This window comes from Rhinolophus sinicus, linkage group LG03 (assembly GCF_036562045.2).
Source record: "Rhinolophus sinicus isolate RSC01 linkage group LG03, ASM3656204v1, whole genome shotgun sequence".
NCBI lineage: Eukaryota > Metazoa > Chordata > Mammalia > Chiroptera > Rhinolophidae > Rhinolophus > Rhinolophus sinicus.
Window position 1 is genome coordinate 27,468,499 of NC_133753.1, and position 22,403 is coordinate 27,490,901.

Genomic DNA, 22,403 nt, shown 5'->3' on the forward strand with positions numbered 1-22,403 from the left:
CAGCCACGATGAGCCCTTTGAAGTTCACAAGCACATCCCAGTTTCTCAGGCTTCGGGACTTTGTTTGCTCCAACTGTTCAATCTGTCCAGACTATCACTCCCCAACCCACCCCCAGCCCCCTCCAAATCCTTTGCATTCCCACCCTCTTCATGATACACTTTCTCTGCAAAATGGTCCCGGCTTCCTCCTCTCCCTCCTTCCTCTGACCCTCCATACACCCTGGCTTCCCACATCCAGAGCTCTTATCACAAACAGCCACAACTATTGAGGCTCATCTAGTCTATTTTCCCCACCCCCACGCCCCCAGACTGTAATCTCCCTAGGGGCTGCATATTGGTTATTTCTGTATTCCAACATCTAGCATAATATCGGACATTTATTATAGGCATTTGATGAGTTGAATAAATGCATGAATTCCCCTATTTCCTCAATTCTTGATCTCCATCAATTCTAAAAAAATATAACATCAACTTAAACAGCCCCACCACATTAAATGTAGACCTCATCTACAAGATGTGTACCAATTGCACAGATATTAAAGTGTCAAAAAGTGTACCTCTTGAGATCAAGGACATGTTGAAACTGAGAATAGACAGTAACCGCATACAAACTGAGTGCTGAGGCCTCGGAGGGGTACAGACGTAAAAGCAAGACCTGATGGCCTGGGTAAAACCCAGAAGTTATCACTAAATCAGAAAAGCTACAGAAAGACTTCTGCTTTTGTGTGGATATCAAACACTGTAGTTTCCCCCAGGACGAGTTGTTTCACTGTGGACCTACCCCGAGAAATCAGGACAAGAACAAGATGGAGGGCAACTTGTTCCTACCAGTACGATGTCTCTGCACAAACAGCATTTCTCTCTCCTGTCCATGCCAGGAAGTGATATTCAATGCCTTTACCCCAGTGCCATATTCCACTCCGTCTTCTCATGGAGACAGCCCATAAGCCCCATGGCAATGGTGGCTACCCAGATGCGTATTCAAGATCAGAATCTTGGGTTGGGTCACTGCTACCTTCTGAGGAGGCGTTATGGGGGAATGGAAAGACAGCTAGACAGATCCGAGTTTGAATCCCTGGCCAGCCAGTTACAAACTGGGCACTTTATTTAGCTCTTTGAGCTCCGTCTATAAAATGGGGATAACAATGCCAAACCTGAGGGCTCTGGCCAGGAAAAGACACACTGTGAGTCCAGTACCTGGCATGGGTGACGGCCGGATACAGGGTGGCTGTGGCAATGATTGCTCTCAGCTCTGTCAGAAACACCTGGCAAGCCAGCCTTCTTCTGGGCCACAGCTCCCCTAGTAACCTCCAGAAGCTTGGGTGGGAAATGCGGCTGGAAACTTGGAGTTTACCCCCTTCAGATTCTGTCAGCCCGGCAGGGGATAGTTCCTAGAGGCGATTCCTCGCCAGTGACAGCATTTTAATGGGGCCTGGCTGGCTGCTTTCTCCTCCTTAGCCAATAATCACCTCAGGGAAATGTGTCCCAAGGCCGGGCAGCCACCCTGGCTCACTCCCGGGCCCCTTGGCTCCCAAGGCTAAGGCTGGCCTCCCTCTTCTTGAAGACTACTGCCCAAGTCCAGCACCTGAGGCTGTGCCTCTGGCCCGGTGCTGCCTGCTAGAGCCAGGCAGTGTGGTCAAGCAGGCCTCAGAGAACTGCTGGATGGAAAGCCCCACCTCCTGGGCATGCAGAGTCCCATCCAAGCCTAGAGGGGACAGCACCAAATGCATGAGTAACAGCCTAAGCCCAAAGCTTTCTTTCAGGGGATATAACCTACCTCTGGGCACAGCAGGTCCCAAGGGCCACATGCTCACTGTGTGTGCCCACTGTATCCCAACAGACATGTGGACACTGCCTCCCAGCTTCCGGCCAGGCCCAGAGGCCTAAATACAGCCCCTTTCTCCCCAGGGCACTCAGCATTTTCCTCAGACCAGGCTCCAAGGAATAGACTCCAGATTACAAAATCCTTAGGCTGCTTCTAAGTCCTAGAAAACTGGAACCAAATGAAGAATTCTTGCCACATTCCTCCAAAGCCTGGAGTACCCAGTAATGGGCACACTTGCCACAGGTGTGCTGCCGAGGAGGGGCACAGGTGAGCAAAAGAAGACACGGATTACAGGAAGTGCAGGAGGTGCAAGGTCGCTTCCCTTGCTGAAAGAGCCCCAAATAAATTAACCCATGATCCTCAATCAAGAGGATGTTCGTAGGTTGGCTTCTTGAGTTTTCAAGATGTCTTCTTGAAGAAAAAGAAGTTACATGGCAACAGAAATCAGTGGTTATAGAGTCAGACTGCAGCCCACCTTCCTTAACTAACCAGCTCCACCATTTAACGACTAAATTTTCCAGTCTTTGGTAGCCTTGGAAAGGTTCTTAGTCAAACCAAGCCTCAGACTGCCCAAGTCAACTCAGCTGGTGAGAGGACTAAATTAGATAATGTAACTAAAGCACTTAGTTCACATGGTAAGTGCCCAGGGAAGCTATGCTATTTATTATGATTGTGTTTTTCAGCATACTATCTGCACACTCAAAAAGGGCACAGCCAGATTCTATGATGGGAACAAAAGAACACCCTATTCTGACCAGCCGCAGGGGAAGGGGCAGTCTGAAATCAGCAAAGTTTGAAACGGTTTGAATGGAGGAAGGGGACGTTTGTTTTCATATAGCAACAGTTCTACTACAGTCAGAGGAGAGAAGCAAAGCTTCTTGCAGAAAAGCAACCAGAATCTAAATTCTATAGAATTGATGGTTTATATATACGTCGAGATGTAAGTTAAAGGTGTTTGGCTTCAAGTCCTTTGTGTTAATAGCCCAGTGGTATATTTCTGGTCAACCTCCGTCCCAATTTAGACAAATGTGAAATTATTTTAAGCCAGTTAATCTCCAACTCTTGGACACCTGGCAGAATGTGGGAGGCTAGCTCTCCCAGCGAATACAGTTGAGCGAGTGATGAGCAGAGAAGAGCAGAGCAAACACCATCTCACAAGGCAGAGCAGACTGAGGACCGAACGGAGAACAGCACGGAGGAAAACGAAGGAGACAAACGGGCTATGCATATAGACAAGGGTCACCCACAGGTGCCATGCCCCAAACGGAGAACACCACCTTCCCCTTCTCCAGCAGCTTGTCAGTCACCACCGATGATCTAGGCATTATCGCACGTGGGCATCAGTCACCCCATGTGCATGTCTTTTATGGGAGAGGCACACAGAGCAGCGGTTATTGGTTCAAATGTTACAGCTAGTTCATAACAGCACAGGAATTCAAATCCCAATCTCTAAGCTCTCATAACATTTCAGAACGGACAGAGCTGGAGAAAACCTTAGCTAACACAAACGTTTGACAAATGAGGAAACCGAGGCCCAGAGACAGAGAGGTAGCCTGATTGCCAGCACCTAGTAGTTGTGGCAGGTGGCAGTCCCCAGGCCTGGAAGGGAGACTGAGAAAGGCATTGTTCCCCACGCTGGCGTCTGAGGGAACAGACTGCGTCTCTTTGTGCCTGTAATTCTCCAGCAAATGGAACTCTTTGCGGGAGGCAGGCGGCAGCTGGAAGACAGTCTTTTGCTCCAGTTTGAGTGAGAGACCATTTCTAGAGTAATTTTGGGAACAGCATGGGGGCTTCTACTGCCCACCATCCCCCTCCCCACCGCCACCACCCTGCTTTCCTTTAGATGTTCTTGGCGAGGGGGTGGTTCTCTGACAGGGATCCTACCTCACATCCCAAAGTTGCTTCTCCTCGCAAGGGTTCCTGCTTCCCTAGGAGACCAGTGTCTCCTGCTGGTGCCCACTTTCCCTCTTTTCCCCTGGAACGTGAAAGCAGCTATTCCCAATACCTTTACTTCTGTCCTTTTGCTATAGTGATGAACGCAGTTCGTGCTCTATGGGGTGTGACTAGGAATTATTGGGGCTGCGGGGGTTCTCTAGTCAAATAACTTTGGAAATCCTGGTTTAAATAAACAAAATTAAAAGATGTCTTGCCTGCAGAACATCTCAGAGCCTTAAATCAAGTCATGATTGAGCTTTAAAAGGAAGAGATCATTTGCAGCAATTCCTAAACTTAAATATGGGACTCTCCCTTAATTTTGTGCAGGGAGCATTTCATGGTACTAATGTTCTCTGAAATTCGCTTTAAAAAAAAAAAAAAAAAAAAAAGCAGTATAATGAAGTGCAGGGCCTTGCTATATTTCTTTACTTTTCCCAGCCTTACCTTCTTGCAGTCTGGGTATCAGGCTCTCATTTTGTTCACTATTCTTGAAATAATCCCCTCTGGCAAACCCCCACCTCCTTTTTTTGTAATGCGTTCTCAAGCTCTGTATCTGTTAAGAAAACCATCTTGAACTGCCTCAGGCCTTCACTGACAACTGGGATCCCCTCCAAGGCACAGCAGCACCTTCTCACCCTGTGGCTTAATTCCCGCCCCTTCCCCTCCCCCCCATTTCTTTGTCCTTCTTTTCTAAAACAGAAAATGTGAACCTTATGCAAAGAGACAGGCTTAATTCAGCATTCTTCGTAGCAACTACCGAACTTGTAATGAAATGACTACTATCACGTACTTGAACATTTTCTAGTGGGAAAAAGCAGAAGGCATGTGGATATTTGTCTCTCTGGGTGGTGGGAGTATGAGACTGTCTTATTTTTAATCTGCCAGTTGTTCCAAGTCAGTTAGGAACTGATTTGGATTAAGCAGTTTCTTTGGATTAAGCAAATGCAGTGAAAGTTTCTTACTGCTGGGCCAATTGATAACTTGGTTTCAGGGCAGTCTTATTTTCCTTTGGTCGGCATTCTCTATAGGATCTCTGAGAAAATGTGTTTTTCATGGGTGTCATGGCCCTGGCTGGAAGACCAGGCCAATTGAGCTTGCCACGTGTACCCCCAGAATATCTCTCCTCCATCAGAAGCTGCAGAAGAATGTTTTATTAATGGGGTGTGCATTAGATTTACCTGGAAAGCTCAGGAAAACAGATGGCGGGGCCCCACCCACAGTTTCTGGATTCATTGGGTCTGGGGTCAGCCAGAGAATCTACATTAGTAACAAGTTCCCAGGTGATGCTGTTGCTGCTGGTCCAGGGACCACATTTCAAGAACCACTGTTTTAAAGGAAACTTCTCACTCCACCCTTTCTGGCACTTATCATGAAATATTCAAGAAACAGGTACTTTTCTAAGTGGGAATTTGGGACCAAGGGGCCTTGTGACGGTACTTCTTTCCAAAGTTTTTATATTCCAGTTGTTCTGACATGTGGTCTTTTAATTCATGGGTCTAATGATTGCAGTATTAACTCTTATGGGTGATTTCACACATGGAAGAGAGTTTGAATGCAATGAGAAGGGGACTTGTGGAGAAAGGGATAGTGTAATCCTTTTGGTCTGCCGAGCATGAGTGTGTTTTTTCCTCATTTTGGAAAAGGTTATCCCACAAATGTCCTACTCATCTTCGGCCAGGTTTGGCTCAGAAGCAACAAGATGCAGAAGGAAAAATAAAGCTCTAGAGTCAAAATGACCTGGGTTTAAATACCATCTCACCCACAAGCTGTGTGACTTTGGCGAAATCACTTAACCTCTCTGAGCCTATCTATGAAATAAGGCTAACGGCACCAACCTTGAAGGTTATTGAGAAGACAAAATGAGACAAGGTATATAAAGCATCTAAAGTAGTGTCAGCTGTAGAGTATGCGCTCAGCACAAGCTGATTTCATCTTTTTCCCCCCGTCCCTTGTGCGGGGAGGACAGAGGCCAATGCTTCAAAGCACAGCTATTCCTGTTGGCTGTAGACACTGTCCCCTGCTTTGTGCCAGGTCTAGGGAAGACTGTCTGCTAAGGAATGAGGGATTTTCCTTTTACAGTATTTACCTCATCCTCCAGAATTTAATGGATGAGATGCAGGAAATGAAGATAACCCTTCCATTTAAAATCCTCCTATACATGGGAGTCTTTGTTGATTACGTCTTTTATGAGTTGATGGTGTAATGTGGCTGCCAACACAATATTAATGAGAAGTGGTGTGTTTAGAACGAGAGACAGTCCCATTCTTCCCCAGGCTGTTTACGACCACATTTGAAATATTGTGTCACGTTTGGGGAAGGACACTCTATAAAGCAGGGCCAAATTCAGAAGAAAGAGGCCAGGAGGAAAGAGAGACATAATCCTTATGATATAGGGTTTAGTGATTGAACTAAGGACTTTTGCCAGGACAAAAAGAAATATTTGTTGGCTAAAAGATAGGATTTCACAAGGACATAACGATGTCTGTTTTCAAAACTTTCTGTGGAAAATGGGATTCTGTAGATTCTGTAAGAGCCACAGCTAGGACTGGAGTCATCTGTTGGAAATTACAGGAAGACAGCTCTTAAGTCATTGTAGAGAAGAACTTTCCAACTAAATTGTCCCAAAATGCATTATGTATGTTGTCATTGCCTGTAACAAGCTTCCTGTCTCTGGTGGCAATCAAGCAAAAGGTAGATGACTGCTTGGTGAGAAATTATAAGTGGAACCTGAGCCTTGGATTGGGGCGGGGTACGGAGAGTAAGGAGAAGATGAACTAGATACCTCGGAGGTCCCCTTTGATCCAAAAGTTCTGTGATTCTAAAACCCTGCTCTAAATTGAAGTTTTGCTGCTTAAGACTAAGGTGGAAATTTATAAACTAGTTCCTAATTGTCAGAGTTAAGACCACTCTTCCAACTATATGATGAAGAACTTTTTTTTTTTTTTTTTTTTTTTTTTTTGGTATTTTCGAAAAAGTATGAACACCAACCCTCCAACACACACATAAAGATATTTTTAAACCTGGTGTTGGGGCTTCAGGGACACAAAGAGCTTTATTTTTTTGACTCCTGTCCCTCTGTTTGTTGCCTAGAATGGCCCAAGTTTTGTAAACAGCAAATACAGTACCTGTTGTTTATTCACTTTTATTTCCATTTGATGGGGAAAATCAAATATGTTTTTATGTTTTTAAAAAAAATACCCAATAAAAGTCCATCTGTGTAGGAGCTTTGTTTAGATCAGAACTGTGAAAATCTGGCCAGTGCTGGGACAAAGGTGGCCTGCAACAGTGGGAGCTCCTTCTGGTTTCCCATATCTAACTTCACTTTTAATGAAACTTCTTTGCCTTCATACTTCAGGCCTGTGTTCCTTTTTCCTTTCTCTACTTTGACATGGGGGGAAAATCTGATCCCTTTAATTTTGCAAAAGAGTTTAGATGACTGGCCTACAGAGTCACCTCCTAGCGTGTGTTATATACACACACAGTAGAGTGGCAATAGCCCTAAATGTGGACCTACTGTGTGCCTGCTCACCTGGTTGAACATTAGCTACTGTCTCATAAAATCCTAAAAAGTGTGGACATTATCTCCCAGGGATCTTCAATTCAGTTTAACCTCCTACCAGTGCAGTGGGACTCCCTCCCCACACCCAGAGAACCCCTGCTCAGTGCCCATTCAGTGCCCCCTCACCCATTCTCTGGGATGGAAAGTTAAGTTCTCTTTGAGTCAGACATTCCATCTCTGGATTGCTCCACTTGTGAAAAGTGCTTCCTTGTTTTGAGTCAGAATCTGAGTCATTATATATTTTACTCAGCGATCCTGTATTAGCTCTGTGAAACCAATTAGTGAAAAGCTAATGTCATCCACAGACAAAGGCTTGAAGACGGCTCTCAGTATCCCTGTGGTCATCTCTTTCCCCCATCCTTTGGTTCTTCTCTTCTCCAAACTAAACATCTCTGACTCCTTTGAATATTCCTCACGTGACATAATTTCTGGACTTCACTCCCCTGAGTCACCCTGCTGGTTATGCTCTAGTTTGGCAACCTCACTTTAAAAGATGCACCATCGTTTAGCGAGGCAGAGAGTAGTGACCGCTGCAGCCAGGCTATTGGGTTTGCATCCTGACCCTACTACTTGCAATGTATATGACCCTGGGCAAGCTAGTTAGCTTCCCTGGTTCTGTTCCCTCATCTATAAAATGGGAATATAATAGTGTCATAGGTCGTAGCGAGGACTGAATATGTTAATATGTGTCAGGCACTTATAAAACAGCCTGGCACGTAGTGCTATATAAGTAAGTGTTTTTGTTACCTTGAAAAGAAAAGAACAGCAGAGATAGTGACTGAAGCAGCCCATCACTGAGCCGCCCCTTTCCCATAGGCTGCAGGAAGGCCAGAGAAACAGGCCTCCACTCTTCCCTCCTTCCTAAACATACCCCCTTGCAGAAGGGCAGCTGCAGATAAGATACCACCTAGAGCTTGCTTCTGTCATTTACACAATAGACAAACTGTAGGGACAGACTCGCCAAGGGCTATGGGGAGCTCAGATGCCCAGCTGGGAGCACCCAGACCCTGCATGCTTGCCCCAAAGCAAATGAGGCCAGCCAGTCTGGAGAAAAGCAATTGAACAGTAGGACCGAGCAGTGGTTGGGGTAGGCACATCCCCACAGAACACAACAGATACAATGTCCTGAGCACAAAGCATGTTTCATCCACCCTCACCTTACTACACATGTCTGTACCTGATGGGCGACCCAGAGGGTCCCAGTTCACTTATTGAAAAGATAAGAGTAGTGGCTCCCACCGTGCATGGGAGATTAGGTGAGTCACTTGCTAGGCAAATCCTTCCTGCACATGAATAGACCAGGCCCTGTCCCTGCCGTCATTTACAAAATTAAAAAATTACTATCACAGCTACATCACTTAGATTGTATATTCACTGCAGATTCTATGTCACCTAAACCACCCACAGTAAAGCAGTAAAGACAAAGTAGAGCCCCAGTGGGCAGCTGGCTGCTGGCTGTTGCTCGCCAGGGCTCTAGCTTCTCTACCTTTCCAGATCTTGATGTGCTGAGACCCTGGAGGACCACAGAGACTGTGTCCGTGTAGGGAGAGGAATGAGCACGAACCCAATGCCTGACTCACGCAGGCAGCAACATCTCCTCTAAGGCATCAAATCTCGCTGTAACCCACAGTTTCTCATTTGAAAAAGAAATCCCTTTTCTGCTTATAGACTCAAAGAAGAAATACCGGCTTGCCAAAGATTGAGAGCTCTCTAGTGATTCTAGACTTTCTTACACCCTAATTTGCACCTTTCTCTCCCCACCCTTCCCTTCCCTTGAAAATACCAAACCAAGGACACTGACACTGGTCACAAAACCTAAAACTGCAGCCCAGGCTTCAGGTGCCTGGGCGTCCCATCTCCTCACTCTCCTGCTGATGGCAGTGGGCATTAACCCCACACAGGGGTACAAAACAACCCTCACCTCCTTGTTCATTTAAAAAGGAGAAAGATTGCAAAAAGAAAGCAGGAAAAAACACAAATACATGGAGATTAAACAACATACTTTTAAAGAACGACCAGGTCAAAGAAGAAATTAGAGATCAAAAGACACATAGAAACAAATGAGAATGAAAATACATCCTACCAAAATTTTTGGGATGCAGCGAAAGCAGTTTTAAGAGGGAAATTTATCTCATTACAGGCCAATCTCAAGAAACAAGAAAAATCCCAAATAAGTAACCTCATGTTACACCTTAAAGAACTAGAAAAAGAAGAACAAATGAAACCCAAAGTCAGCAGAAGAAAGGAAATAACAAAAATCAGAGCAGAACTAAATGAAATAGAGAACAAAAAGACAATAAAAAAATTAATGTGACAAAGAGCTGGTTCTTTGAAAAGATTAACAAAATTGACAAACCCTTGGCTAGACTCACTAAGATAAAAAGAGAGAAGACACTAATTAACAAAATCAGAAATGAAAAAGGGGAAGTTATCACAGATGCCACAGAAATACAAAGGATCATCCAAGAATACTATGAAGGACTATATGCCACCAAATTCAATAACCTAGAAGAAATGGACAAGTTCTTAGAAACATATAGCCTTCCAAGGCTGAACCATGAAGAACTGGAAAATCTAAACAGACCGATCACCAGTAACGAAATTGAATCAGTCATCCAAAACCTTCCCAAAAGCAAAAGTCCGGGACCAGATGGCTTCACTAGTGAATTCTACCAAACCTTCAAAGAGGATCTAATACCAATCCTGCTCAAACTCTTCCAAAAATTGAAGAAGAGACAGTACTCCCTAACTCATTTTATGAGGCCAACATTACCCTGATACCAAAACCTGGTAAGGACAGCACAAAAAAAGAAAACTACAGACCAATATCTCTGATGAATACAGATGCAAAAATCCTAAACAAAATTCTAGCAAATAGAATACAACAATGCATTAAAAAGATTATTCATCACGACCAAGTGGGGTTCATCCCCAGGGCACAAGGATGGTTCAACATCCTCAATCCATCAATGTGATACATCACATAAACAAAATAAAGGACAAAAATCATATGATTATATCAATTGATGCAGAAAAAGTATTTGACAAGACACAACATCCATTTATGATTAAAATACTTAATAAAATAGGTATAGAAGGAAAATACCTTAATATAATAAAGGCCATACATGAGAAATCCTCAGCTAATCTCATAATTAATGGTGAAAAACTGAAGCCCTTTGCTCTACGTTCAGGAACACGACAGGGCTGTCCCCTATTACCTCTGCTTTTCAACATAGTGTTGGAAGTCCTTGCCAGAGCAATCAGGCAAGAGAAAGAAATAAAAGGCATCCAAATTGGGAATGAAGAAGTTAAATTATCACTCTTTGCAGATGACATGATGCTATATATAGAAAACCCTAAAGACTCCACCAAAAAGCTATTAGAAACAATCAACAAATACAGTAAAGTTGCCGGCTACAAAATTAACGTACAAAAGTCCATTGCATTCCTATATACTAACAATGAAATCTCAGAGAAATAAATACAAAAATAAGTTACTTTTGCAATTGCAGCAAAAAGAATAAAATACCTAGGAATAAACTTAACCAAGGATGTGAAAGACCTATATGCTGAAAACTATAAGACATTTTTGAAAGAAATTGAAGAAGACACAAAGAAATGGAAAGACATTCCGTGCTCATGGATTGGAAGAATCAACATAGTTAAAATGGCCATATTACCCAAAGCAATATACAGATTCAATGCAATCCCCATCAAAATCCCAATGGCATTTTTTAAAGAAATAGAACAAAAAATCATCAGATTTGTTTGGAACCACAAAAGACCCCAAATAGCCAAAGCAATCTTAAGAAAAAAGAACAATATTGGCGGTATCACACTCCCTGTCTTTAGCTCGTACTACAGGGCAACAATAATCAAACAGCATGGTTTTGGCAGACAAACAGACACATAGACCAATGGAATAGAATTGAGAACCCAGAACTAAAACCACATAAATATGGACAGATAATTTTTGACAAAGAAGCAAAAAACATACAATGGAGAAAAGACAGCCTCTTCAATAAATGGTGCTGGGAGAATTGGATAGCCACGTGCAAAAGAATGAAACTGGACTGCTATCTGTCACCATGTACCAAAATTAATTCAAAATGGATCAAAGACTTAAGCATAAGACCTGACACAATAAACTGCATAGAAGAAAACATAGGTACTAAACTTATGGACCTTGGGTTCAAAGAGCATTTTATGAATTTGACTCCAAAGGCAAGGGAAGTAAAAGCTAAAATAAACGAATGGGACTATATGAAACTTAAAAGCTTCTGCACAGCAAAAGAAACCATCGACAAAATAAAGAGGCAACCAACTGAATGGGAGAAGATTTTTGCAAACAGTGCCTCCAAAATATACAAGGAACTCATGAAACTCAACAACAAAAAAACAAACAACCCAATTGAAAAATGGGCAGACGACCTGAAGAGACATTTCTCCAAAGAGGACATACAAATGGCAAATAGACATATGAAAAAATGCTCAACATCACTAATCATCAGAGAAATGCAAATAAAAACCACAATGAGATATCACCTCACCCCAGTCAGAATGGCTATCATCAACAAGACAAATAGTAACAAGTGTTGGAGAGGCTGTGGAGAAAAAGGAACCCTCATACACTGTTGGTGGATATGCAGACTGGTGCAGCTGTTATGGAAGGCAGTGTGGAGGTTCCTCAAAAAATTCCGAATAGAATTACCATATGACCCAGCAATCCCTCTCCTGGGTACCTACCCAAAAAATCTGAAAACATTTATCCATAAAGACACGTGTGCTCCAATGTTCATTGCAGCTCTGTTTACGGTGGCCAAGACATGGAAACAACCAAAATGTCCTTCGATAGGTGAATGGATAAAGAAGTTGTGGTACATATACACAATGGAATACTTTTTGGCGGTAAGAAAAGATGATATAGGAACATTTGTGACAACATGGATGGATCTTAAGAGTATAATGCTAAGCAAAATAAGTCAGACAGAAAAAACAGGGAACCATATGATTTCACTGATATGTGGTATATAAACCAAAAACAACACAAGAACAAGACAAACAAATGAGAAACAAAAACTCATAGACACAGACAATAGTTTAGTGGTTACCAGAGGGTAAGGGGGGGTGGGGGGTGGGAGATGAGGGTAAGGGGGATCAAATATTTAGTGATGGAAGGAGAACTGACTCTGGGTGGTGAACACACAATGGGATTTATAGATGATGTCATACAGAATTGTACACCTGAAATTTATGTTATTTTACTAACAACTGTCATCCCAATAAATTAAAAAAAAAAGGAGAAAGATGATTCAGAACTTACTACAAAGCTATAGTAATAAAGAGCGTGTGGCACCAACATAAAGACAGACATGGAGATCAATGGAATAGAATTGAGAGTCCAGAAAGAAACCCTCACAGTTATGGTCAACTGATTTTCAACAAGGATACCAAGACAATTTAAGGAGGGGAAGAATCGTCTTTCCAACACATGGTGCTGAGATAACTAACTGGATATACATGCAAAACCTCACACCATATATAAAAATTAACTCAAAATAAATCATTAACCTAAATGTAAATGTGAAAACCATAAAACTCTTGAAAGAAAACACAGGAGTAAATCTTTGTTACCTTGGATTAGGGAATGGTTTCTTAGGTATGACACCAAAAGCACAAGCAATATTTTTTAAACGTAGATAAATTAGACTTCATTAAAATCAAAACTTTTATGCAATAAAGGACATTATCAAGAAAGTGAAAAAACAACCCAGAGGATGGGGGGAAATATTGATAAATGATATATCTGATAAGGGTCGTGTATCTAGAATGTATAAGGAACACTTACAACTCAATAATAAAAAGACAACTAAATTTAAAAATGGACAAAGGTTCTGAAATGACATTTCTCCAAAGAAGATATACAAATGGCCAAAAAGCACATGAAAAGATGTTCAATGTCAATAGTCTTTAGAGAAATGCAAATCAAAACCACAATGAGATACCACTTCACACCCAACCAGATGGCTATAATAAAAAAGACAGATAATAACAGGTGTTTGCAAAGATGTAAAGATATTGGAACCTTCATACACTGCTGTTGGGATGTAAAATGCTGCAATCATCTTGGAAAAGTCTGTCCGTTCCTTAAAAGCTTAAATGTAGAGTTATAAAACCCAGCAGTTCTGCTCCTAGGTATACACTAAGAAAAGTGAAAAGATACCTCCACACAAACACTAGCAATAGTTCACAATAGCCTTTTTTTTAACAATAGCCAAGAAATGAAAACAACCCATGCGTCCATCAGCTGGTGAATGGATGAACACAATGGGGTATATCCATGCAGTGGAATATTATTTGACAATAAAAAGGCATAGAGTACTGATTCGTATTAAAACATGGATGAACCTTGAAAACATTATGCTAAGTAAATGAAGCCAGTCACTAAAGACCACATACATATTGTATGATTCCGTTTATATGAAATATCCAGAATAAGCAAATCCATAGAAATAGTAAGTAGGTTAGTGGTTGCCAGGGTTTGAGGGGAGGGGCTAATGAGGAGTGACGGCTAATAGGTACAGGACTTCTTGGGTAATGAAAATCGTCTGGCATTAGATAGTGGTGATGACTGCACAACTCTGTGACTACACTAAAAGCCACTGAATTGTGCACTTAGAAGGGTAAATTTTATGGTATGTGAATTCTATTTCAACAAAGCCATTATTTTAAAGAACAAAATCAGGTGGCCAGCCCATAGGCCACAGTTTCCTGACTTCTGGAAGAGCTCATCTAGCTCTCCCATTTTACAGCTGAGCAAACTGAGAGCTGAAGACGAAGAAAACGAACATTTACCAAACTGCAGTTATGTGCTAAACAGTGGGCATTTTCATATAAGTTATCACACGCAATATCTGGTGATTTGGAACAAAAGCAAATCAATGAAAAATACATGTAAAGCAAGTAGTAAGGTGCCCTGGACATGGTAGATATTCAAATTGTAACAATAATAATGTGTTTATTGAGCACTTAACAAAAAAGGAAAAAGAAAAGCAACCATTTGCCCAACAGTGGGTCTATTGACCATTATGCCATCTATACATAAAGGATGGAATGGGATTTTTAACAGTGTGGATTTCTAAAAAAAAAAAAAAAGATTTTTAACAGTGTGGATTTAAAAAAAAAAATTTGTTGATGGCTGGAGAAGCTCAGAACACTCCAGCTTATGGATGCAGCGAGGGTCTTAGTACTAGAATGTTCTGAGCCTGTGGATTCTTTTTGGACCCCTAGGCTCATCAAAGATAAGATAAATCCCTTCCACCCTATAAGGATGCTCAGAACTCCAATCTTCCCATGTTTAATCAGCCAAGACCAACAAAGGCTCACAGTCCATGCAGAGCATCAATACCTTCCATACTTGTTGGGCATCTGGAAGCGGGAGGCCCAGACGGTAAACCCAGGTGTTCCCAGGGCAAGCCAGACACAGAACTCAGGCCTGCAGGGGTGACTTCAAGAAGCACATTTCTGTACTGTGGTGGCGAGCAGGTGCGAGAAGCTAAAAAGAAACATCAAGACCTGCTCCATAGCGCAAGCCCAGGCACTTAGGAAGTAAGTTGTAGTTCCCTTGGTTTGGGCAAATACAACAGTAAGAACTACAGAAATACTGACAAGGGAAGTTCACTGTCTTTGCCAAAAAGCCACAGCATTTTGTCTTTGTGCTTCAACTCCAGAACAAACAATCACAAAGAAGAAAGTACCCCAGGCCTCTATATGGAAAAAAAAAAAAAAAAAAAAGGCCTCAGGAAATAAAAGAATATATATATATATATATATATAAATAAATAAATAAATATATATATATATATATATATATACACACATATATATATATATATATATATATATATATATATATATATATATGTGCATTGGTGGTGGAACAATGATTAGGAGCAAAACTGGGAAAAGTGTCGGTGCCAGACAGCTATATCAAGAAAGATGGTTACTGGAACATGGAGCTCAAAGATGGGAAACATAATACATTTTTTCACATAGAAGTAACATTACGAATAGTGTTTTATATTCTATAGTGTTATTAGAACTACAATCCATCTACACGAAAAATATAAAAGGCTTGGGAATGTATTTGATAACAACCATTAATCAACAGCATTGTTATTCAACAATATGGAAGGCAATTTGGTAGTACGCATCAAGTGCCTTAAAAAATGCATGTCTTTCTAACCCAATATTCACCTTCCACAAATTTAATCCCCCAATTTCCCAGATTCATGGTACACTCATACAAGGAAATACAATGCAACCATTTAAAAATTGAAGTAGAGTTATATGTAACCTAGAAAAAGTCCACAATATAATTTGTTTAAGAAAATGTTATAAAATGATATATAATATTATACCATTTCTTACCCAAATAATGATAAGTATACGCACACAAAGAAAATAAATCTAGAGGGTTATAGACTTACTTGTTCCTAGTTCAGGAAAATGAAATCACTGGCTGTAGCTTCCTACCTTATGTATTTCTGTATTGTTAGAATTTTTTTTACAAAGTGTATATAACTTTTGTATTTAGAAAAAAGTGAAAATAGTTCTCCCTTTAATTATTTGATTAAGTAAGTCCCTAACATACATCCAGACACATATACGTAAAATAAGCCTCTATAACCCATCATTTTACAAGCTGCATAGTGTGGCTACGTCATAATTTGTTTAAGCAATTCTCTATTGTTGGATATTTAGGTAGTTTCCCAATTTTTGCTACTATCAGCAAAATTTAGATGGAAATCCTTATGGCTACATATTTGCAGATATTTTTAATTATGTCCTTAGAATAAATTCATAGATGTAGAATTTCAGGCTCAAGATGTAGGCCCAATTAAAATCTTTTGAACCATATTGCAAAATTATCCCATAAAAACTCAGTGCCAGTTTACTTCCCCAACTACCATGTGAAGGTAGCCTTTTCCCTTCACTCAAGCCTGAATATTTTTTCTAATTTTTACCAATTTTCTAAGCAAAATAACACATTATTTTTGTTTGTATTTATTTAATTGCCAAGGAAAATGACATCATTCATATTTGCTGATTGGCTATTTGTTATTATTGTGTGACCCGCTTTTTGATATCTCTTGCCCACTTTTCTACTAGAATCTTTTTCTTTCTGATTTGTAAGAGTTCTTTGTATAACATTAGCCCTTTGTCATTAAGGCTAGTATATGTCATTTGCTTTACAGTTTTGTTTAAAGTATCTTTTTACGTTCAAAATTGTTTAATTTGTATATATTTTCTCAACAATAAAGTGCACTCAGGATTCCAAATTAGCATTTGAAATATAACCAGTTGTATACATATGGTCTTGAATACTAGCTACTTCATCATGTTTTCTTATCTTTTCTGTATATAATCTCCTTGAAAGTACAAGTCATGACATTTCTCAAATTCCCCCATAGCAGCCAGCACACAGCCCAGAACATAGCAGAGCTCCAAAATGTCTGAGATGAAAAAAATATTGTGTCTGGGATTGGCTTTGAAGCAATCCAGTTTGGGGTGGGAGATGAAAATGGGATAAAGATGAAACAAAATCAGCCACATGTCAATCATTGTTGAAGTTGGCCGATGGGTACATGGAGTTCATTATACTACTATTTCTACTTTTTTGTATATTTGAAAATTCCCATAATCAAAAAGATCTTTTTTTAAAATCTATTTTTGATTGATTGGTCTACAGCATCCAAGAGGGGACTTCTGGAATAACAATGTTGATGAAAATGAATTACATTTACCTCAAGGACCCTTGTGTAGCATAAAAGAAAGTTGAGGTCTTGAAATTAGGCAGGACTGGGTACAAATCCTTTCTAGCTTAACGACCTCAACCCCTCTGAAACTCAGATTTCCATTATAAATAGGGGTAGTAATAACTACCTCAAAAGGTCCTCGTGAAGATTAATGGGTGTAAAGCTCGGTGCCTGGCACCAAGTGGCACTCAATAAAGAGTCACCATCATCATTATTCAGTGATACAAGCTTGACAAGCTCCAGCCAACATTTCCTGGCGGTGGTGATCCAATACCTTTCTACTACGGCTGTGATTAAACTTGGGCATTGGACAGCTGCTTGGCAGGGGACTTGGTACAACAGATGTCAGGAGTCACATTCCTGATACCCAGAAGAGAAAACAGATAAGGCCACAGTAGAGGGCAAAGCCCCCAGCCCCCGACCTTACTCAACAAGTCACCAAAGAGCATGAACTCCACATTCTAATGACGCAATGAAGAACAAGAATGATGAAGGCCTTACAACGGTGGGCCCATTCGCAACTCCGACCTAACACTGGCATCTTCCGGGGAGTTTGAAATAACACAATGTCTGGGTCCCACTCCCAGAATTTGATTTAATGGTCTGGGATATGGACTAGGTATCGAGATTTTTAAAAATCAAATGTGATGTAATGTGTACCAACCACTCTGCTGTGTGAGTTGGGGTGGGAGGTACAGAGGGAAGAGGACAAGGGAAAACAAAGAAGAAAACAGAGACCATTGTGTCCCCCATTAAAGCCAATCCAGTCATGTGGTCCCAAGCTGTGTCCCAAGGCAGATAAATCTACTCCCATTCAGGTCCCTTCACTCCTTCCATAAACTTCAAGAGTGTGTTATTGTAATAATTCACAGGGCCAAAATATATTATTAACACCAAGATACGTGCATATCAACATTCTAAAGAATATTAAAGCAACATAGCTGATCTCTGCATTTTGGTCTTAAAAAACAAAAACTGTCCAGCTAAGTGACAGCAGAAGTTGGGGGAGGGAGAAAAGCATTTTGTCTCATTGCCTTTTGGCAGCCTGTCAATGCAACTGAAGCACACTCAAAGAGGCAGCTTCATTTTGTGAAGTTATTGCAGTGTCTTTGATCAAGGGAAAAAGCACATCCATTTCAATCATTGTAATGGGGACGGGCCGCCTGTCTGGCTGCCTGGCCGCCCACAGGGGTGAGCCAGCCTTGAGCCTGAAGACACATGGCAGTGTTTAGTGTGTCAAACCAATGAGGGGTTCTTGACTGTCTACCCAACCTTTGCTGAACCTCAGGGGCCCTCTCACTTAGCGATTCTGCCCTGACTAATCTGGAAGTTCCTCTCCCCAGCAAACACCACCTGGCCTGGCCTGGCCTCGCCAAAACAAAAGCTGGCCAGCAGCTGTCTGTCACGAGGCAGCAAACACTTCAGAACCAGGAGGGCAAGGGTCAACCGTTCTCATAAGCAACACACTCGGGATTACACAAGCCTAGAGAAAGGAGAAATAAAAGATTTTGCCTCCTCCCCACTACCTTTACCCCTGTCTCAGCCCCAAACTCAGCTGAGACAGGTCTGCTTTTCTCTCCCATATATGAATTCTCAGCAGAGAGGTTTCAAATCCATATACAAAAATCACCTGCATTGTTTTCACCACAATAAATAATGAAACATCGATGAGGGATCTCATCAATTTTCAGACTTGGGGAGGTTTAGCAAAAGGTTTTCTTTTCCTTCAGTGACATCATCCATAAAATCTGGGGAAGACTTGAGTAGCAGAACCAGAGTAGAGATGGGGGTAATGATGATGATAATGACATATATTTATACAACAGTTACATGCTCCAAGTGTCTTACATGTGTTAGCTCATTTAATTCTCATCACACCCTTATGAGGTAAGCTATAGTAATACTCACTAATAACAATAGTAATAATAATAGTAGCATAATATGTGTAATATAGTGATTTTTATTATATATGATATTGGAGATAATCTCCATTTTTCACGTAAGGATCTTGTGACCCAGAGAAGTTCGGTGGCTTGCTTAAGGGTGGGGGCTGAGTCACGCTCAGGCAGTGTGGCTCCAGGATCCATGCACTAACCACAGCACTAGACTGCCTTCTGCCATTCCACACTTCAGAGTCCCCTTTAAAGCTGCCAGTTCAGAGATCAGCAGAGTACGGAGGTCTTTGGAGCTAGAGGGAGCTGAGTTTGAATCCAAGTTCAGCCACTCTGGTTGCATCTTCTATAAATGGGGATAATAGCACTACCTCACAGGCCTGGGGTGAGGCTTAAATGAGAAAACGAATAAAAGCACCTCTCCTAGGGTCACAGCCAAGTTTAATGCCATAGCCTCACTATGGGCTAACATTTGAATCAGCTGGGAACTTTTAAAAACCATGAGGTCCAACTGCAACTCCTCCACACTTCCACTCTGGCCATAGCAGGGTCAGCCTGAAATCAGCCATCCCCTGGGCCCAGCCCCGAGATGAAACCTGAAAGTCATGGGACCAAAGGCCAGCTCACAGCCTTTGCCCCGTTGATTCAGAATTATAGGGAAGTTTTGAAACCTCTGAAGCCTCTGCTTGCATCCAGCTCTAAGGTAGTGATGTTTCCCAAATGCCGTTCTCTTCTACAAAGGGGGCTGAGGCACCGGGACCATCCCCAACCATGCAGCTGACTCACTGTTGTCCAGTGACCTTCTCCACTGTCATCAGGAAGGGTCTTCATCCAGCCACCTTCCACCCACTATGGCCCTACCTCCAGCCTAAAAGCTTATGAAGGAACACCCTATTGTCCCTATTGTCCCCTGCTGCCTGTGTTTTAGAAACACTTTGTGCCAACATCAACGTAGCCAGTGTTACTTTTACACAAAGCTCTAAGCCGAGACCATGCAGGATGACAGATGAGACTGCCTGAAAAGAAATTTTAAAATCTGCATGCATGCATACACATGACTGTGCAAGCACATGTGTGTGTGCACACACATACACAAACACACACAAACACACACACATTACATACACACTCCAGGAACTACAGTACAGTCTGTACTCAAAGGGATCACTGCTTCATTTGAGGACTAGGAGTAAGCAGAAGGGGAACACAGAGGGGTAGCAATAAACAGTGAAGAGAATACCAGGGTTGCCCATGGAAATTGGCAGGGAGAAGAAAAAATAATCAGCCTACATTTGACAGAAGAGAAAAATGGAGACGGCCAGCAATGAGGATGGGGACCAAGCAATGCCAGTTTCCTGGCTCAGACTTCCATACACCTTTTCAAGACCTACTGCCAGCTGGCAAGGGGTAGTGAGGAGGGTCCAGGAGGGGGAACATAGGCACCAGAAGGTAGCACAGAGGGTGTCAAAGAGCCCTCAGCTGCTTCCCAGAAAGTCAAGGCTCTGAGCAGCCCTCCGGCTCTCAGGCACCTCCCCTCGGCCACAGTCCAGGCCATGGGCCTGAGAGACCTGGCCAAGTCCTCACCTGGGTAAATGAGCCATCCTCACCACACTCCGGGACAAACACTGCCTCCTGGGGCTTCTTGGCTTGCTCTAGGGCCTGAGCCCGCTCCAGGCGACACTTGCTCTGGCCAGCGTCTAAAAGAGAAGAGGAGCAAGCATATTTCATACTTCACTTGGATTCCACACAGGAACTATGGAACAAAATGGCTGCCTGGTTGTAAGAATGCTGACAGAAAACCACTCCACCTGTGGGTGGGCCCACACACAACCAGGGGCTTTTCTAACGACACAAGGGCAGTCAGTGGCTAGTGAGTACCACTTGGCCTCAACCTCCTCTTCAATGTTACTCTTAGAAAAGTGGGCTGTTGTATTTATACCGTGTTCTGCTTATTTTTTTCTCCCAAGTACCCCCACTCCCTCCCAGGGGGGGAAAATGTTCTACTTCTATATTTTTTCACTGAGTTAATTCAAAAATGTGAGAACCCAAGGGGCCTCAAAGATGTTTTACAGTTCAAGAACTGCAAGCACTTTCTTTGGAAGACAGAGGCTCTCGGACAGCCTGCTTAGCTTCCCACAATGGCTTTAAGCCATCCAAGGGTCACAAACTCAAATCTTTACAGGGTGTGGAAAAATGACATAAATTAGAGAAGGGAACTGGGTATGCAAAGAATGGCATTCAGGCTGGGGACACCATAGGGAGTGCTGAGGATTGTGGCAAACTGGAGAACAGGCTCCCCTTTAAAGGAGGTAACTGCTACTCAGCTCTAGCCATGTGTTGCCATGTGGGTGGGAACACAGACCTAGTATTACCAGAGCTTCCAATTTTTTATAAGAAATACCAAAATCCAGATTTGTGTGTTGAATCTCCCAATTTTTAAATGTTGTCTCAAATGTTCTTAATATTTTTATACATCTGAGCAGACCAAACAAAATATATCTGTTGGCCAACAATTTGGAATCCCTATTCAGGAGCCAGCGATAATGCCCTGCCATTTTAAGCATCTCCACTTACAAAATAAAAATAAATAGCAGTAGCCACATAGCAGCACATCTCTCTATGCCTTAGCCTGGTGGCAGTGTGTGAAAGACAGAAAAATACGCATTCTTTCAGGCACACCAGCCCTCTTCATAGAAAGCCCTGGTAGAAAGGATGGGGGACTAGGATAGCACATCAAATCAACAGACTCGTTCTGAGCTCCCCCAATGGGGAGTGCAACATACAGGAAGCTGTGGTGCCCAGGTGCCTCTCGTCAGCTGGGCAGAGATGCACACACTCACCTTTGCATCTCCCTCGATGTACCACTCCCAGGGTCGGGTCTCTGCACTTGGCTCGCTGGTACTCACACATGGACTCATAGGACCGGCCGTCGGAAGCACAGATGGGTTTGGGTTGAGTCCTGGAGCAGTGGAGGTTGCACTGAGGGTCACGGTCACTTATGAGAAACTAGGTTGGAAAGAAGTGAAAAGGTATAGAGGTTACTTTTACAAGACAAGTATGGATGAGTCCATGACTTACAATACTGGTTTTCTTGAGCAAGTCCAGAATAAACCTAAGGTTATTCAACCCTAGAAGTGGAAGGGAACTGAGCAGTCACAAAGTCTAACCAAGGAAGATACCTGTACTAAGTAATTCACATGCAGGATCTCATTAATCCTAACAGCAGCCCCATGAAATAGAAACCATCAATTTTGGAAACTGAAGCCTAGAGTGAGGCAACTTGCCCAATGTTAAACAGCCATAAGTGGTGAATCTGAACCAAGATTGGCCAGAAATCAAATCAAAGCTTTCACGACTGGGACATTCAGCCA

At 42.2% G+C, this 22,403-nt stretch overlaps 1 protein-coding gene across 7 annotated transcripts in view; it reads right to left on the reverse strand.

Annotated features, from left to right (window-relative positions):
* Positions 1-22,403, reverse strand: part of SMOC1 (SPARC related modular calcium binding 1) — a 140,575-nt gene that overhangs the window by 54,626 nt on the left and 63,546 nt on the right. For all 7 annotated transcript variants that reach the window (XM_019733473.2, XM_074327290.1, XM_074327295.1 and 4 more), the window contains exons 2-3: positions 21,873-22,038; positions 20,617-20,729 (exon numbers count right to left, since the gene is read on the reverse strand). In XM_019733473.2, the coding sequence (XP_019589032.1) occupies positions 20,617-20,729; positions 21,873-22,038 (279 nt within the window). The remainder of the gene's footprint in view (positions 1-20,616; positions 20,730-21,872; positions 22,039-22,403) is intronic.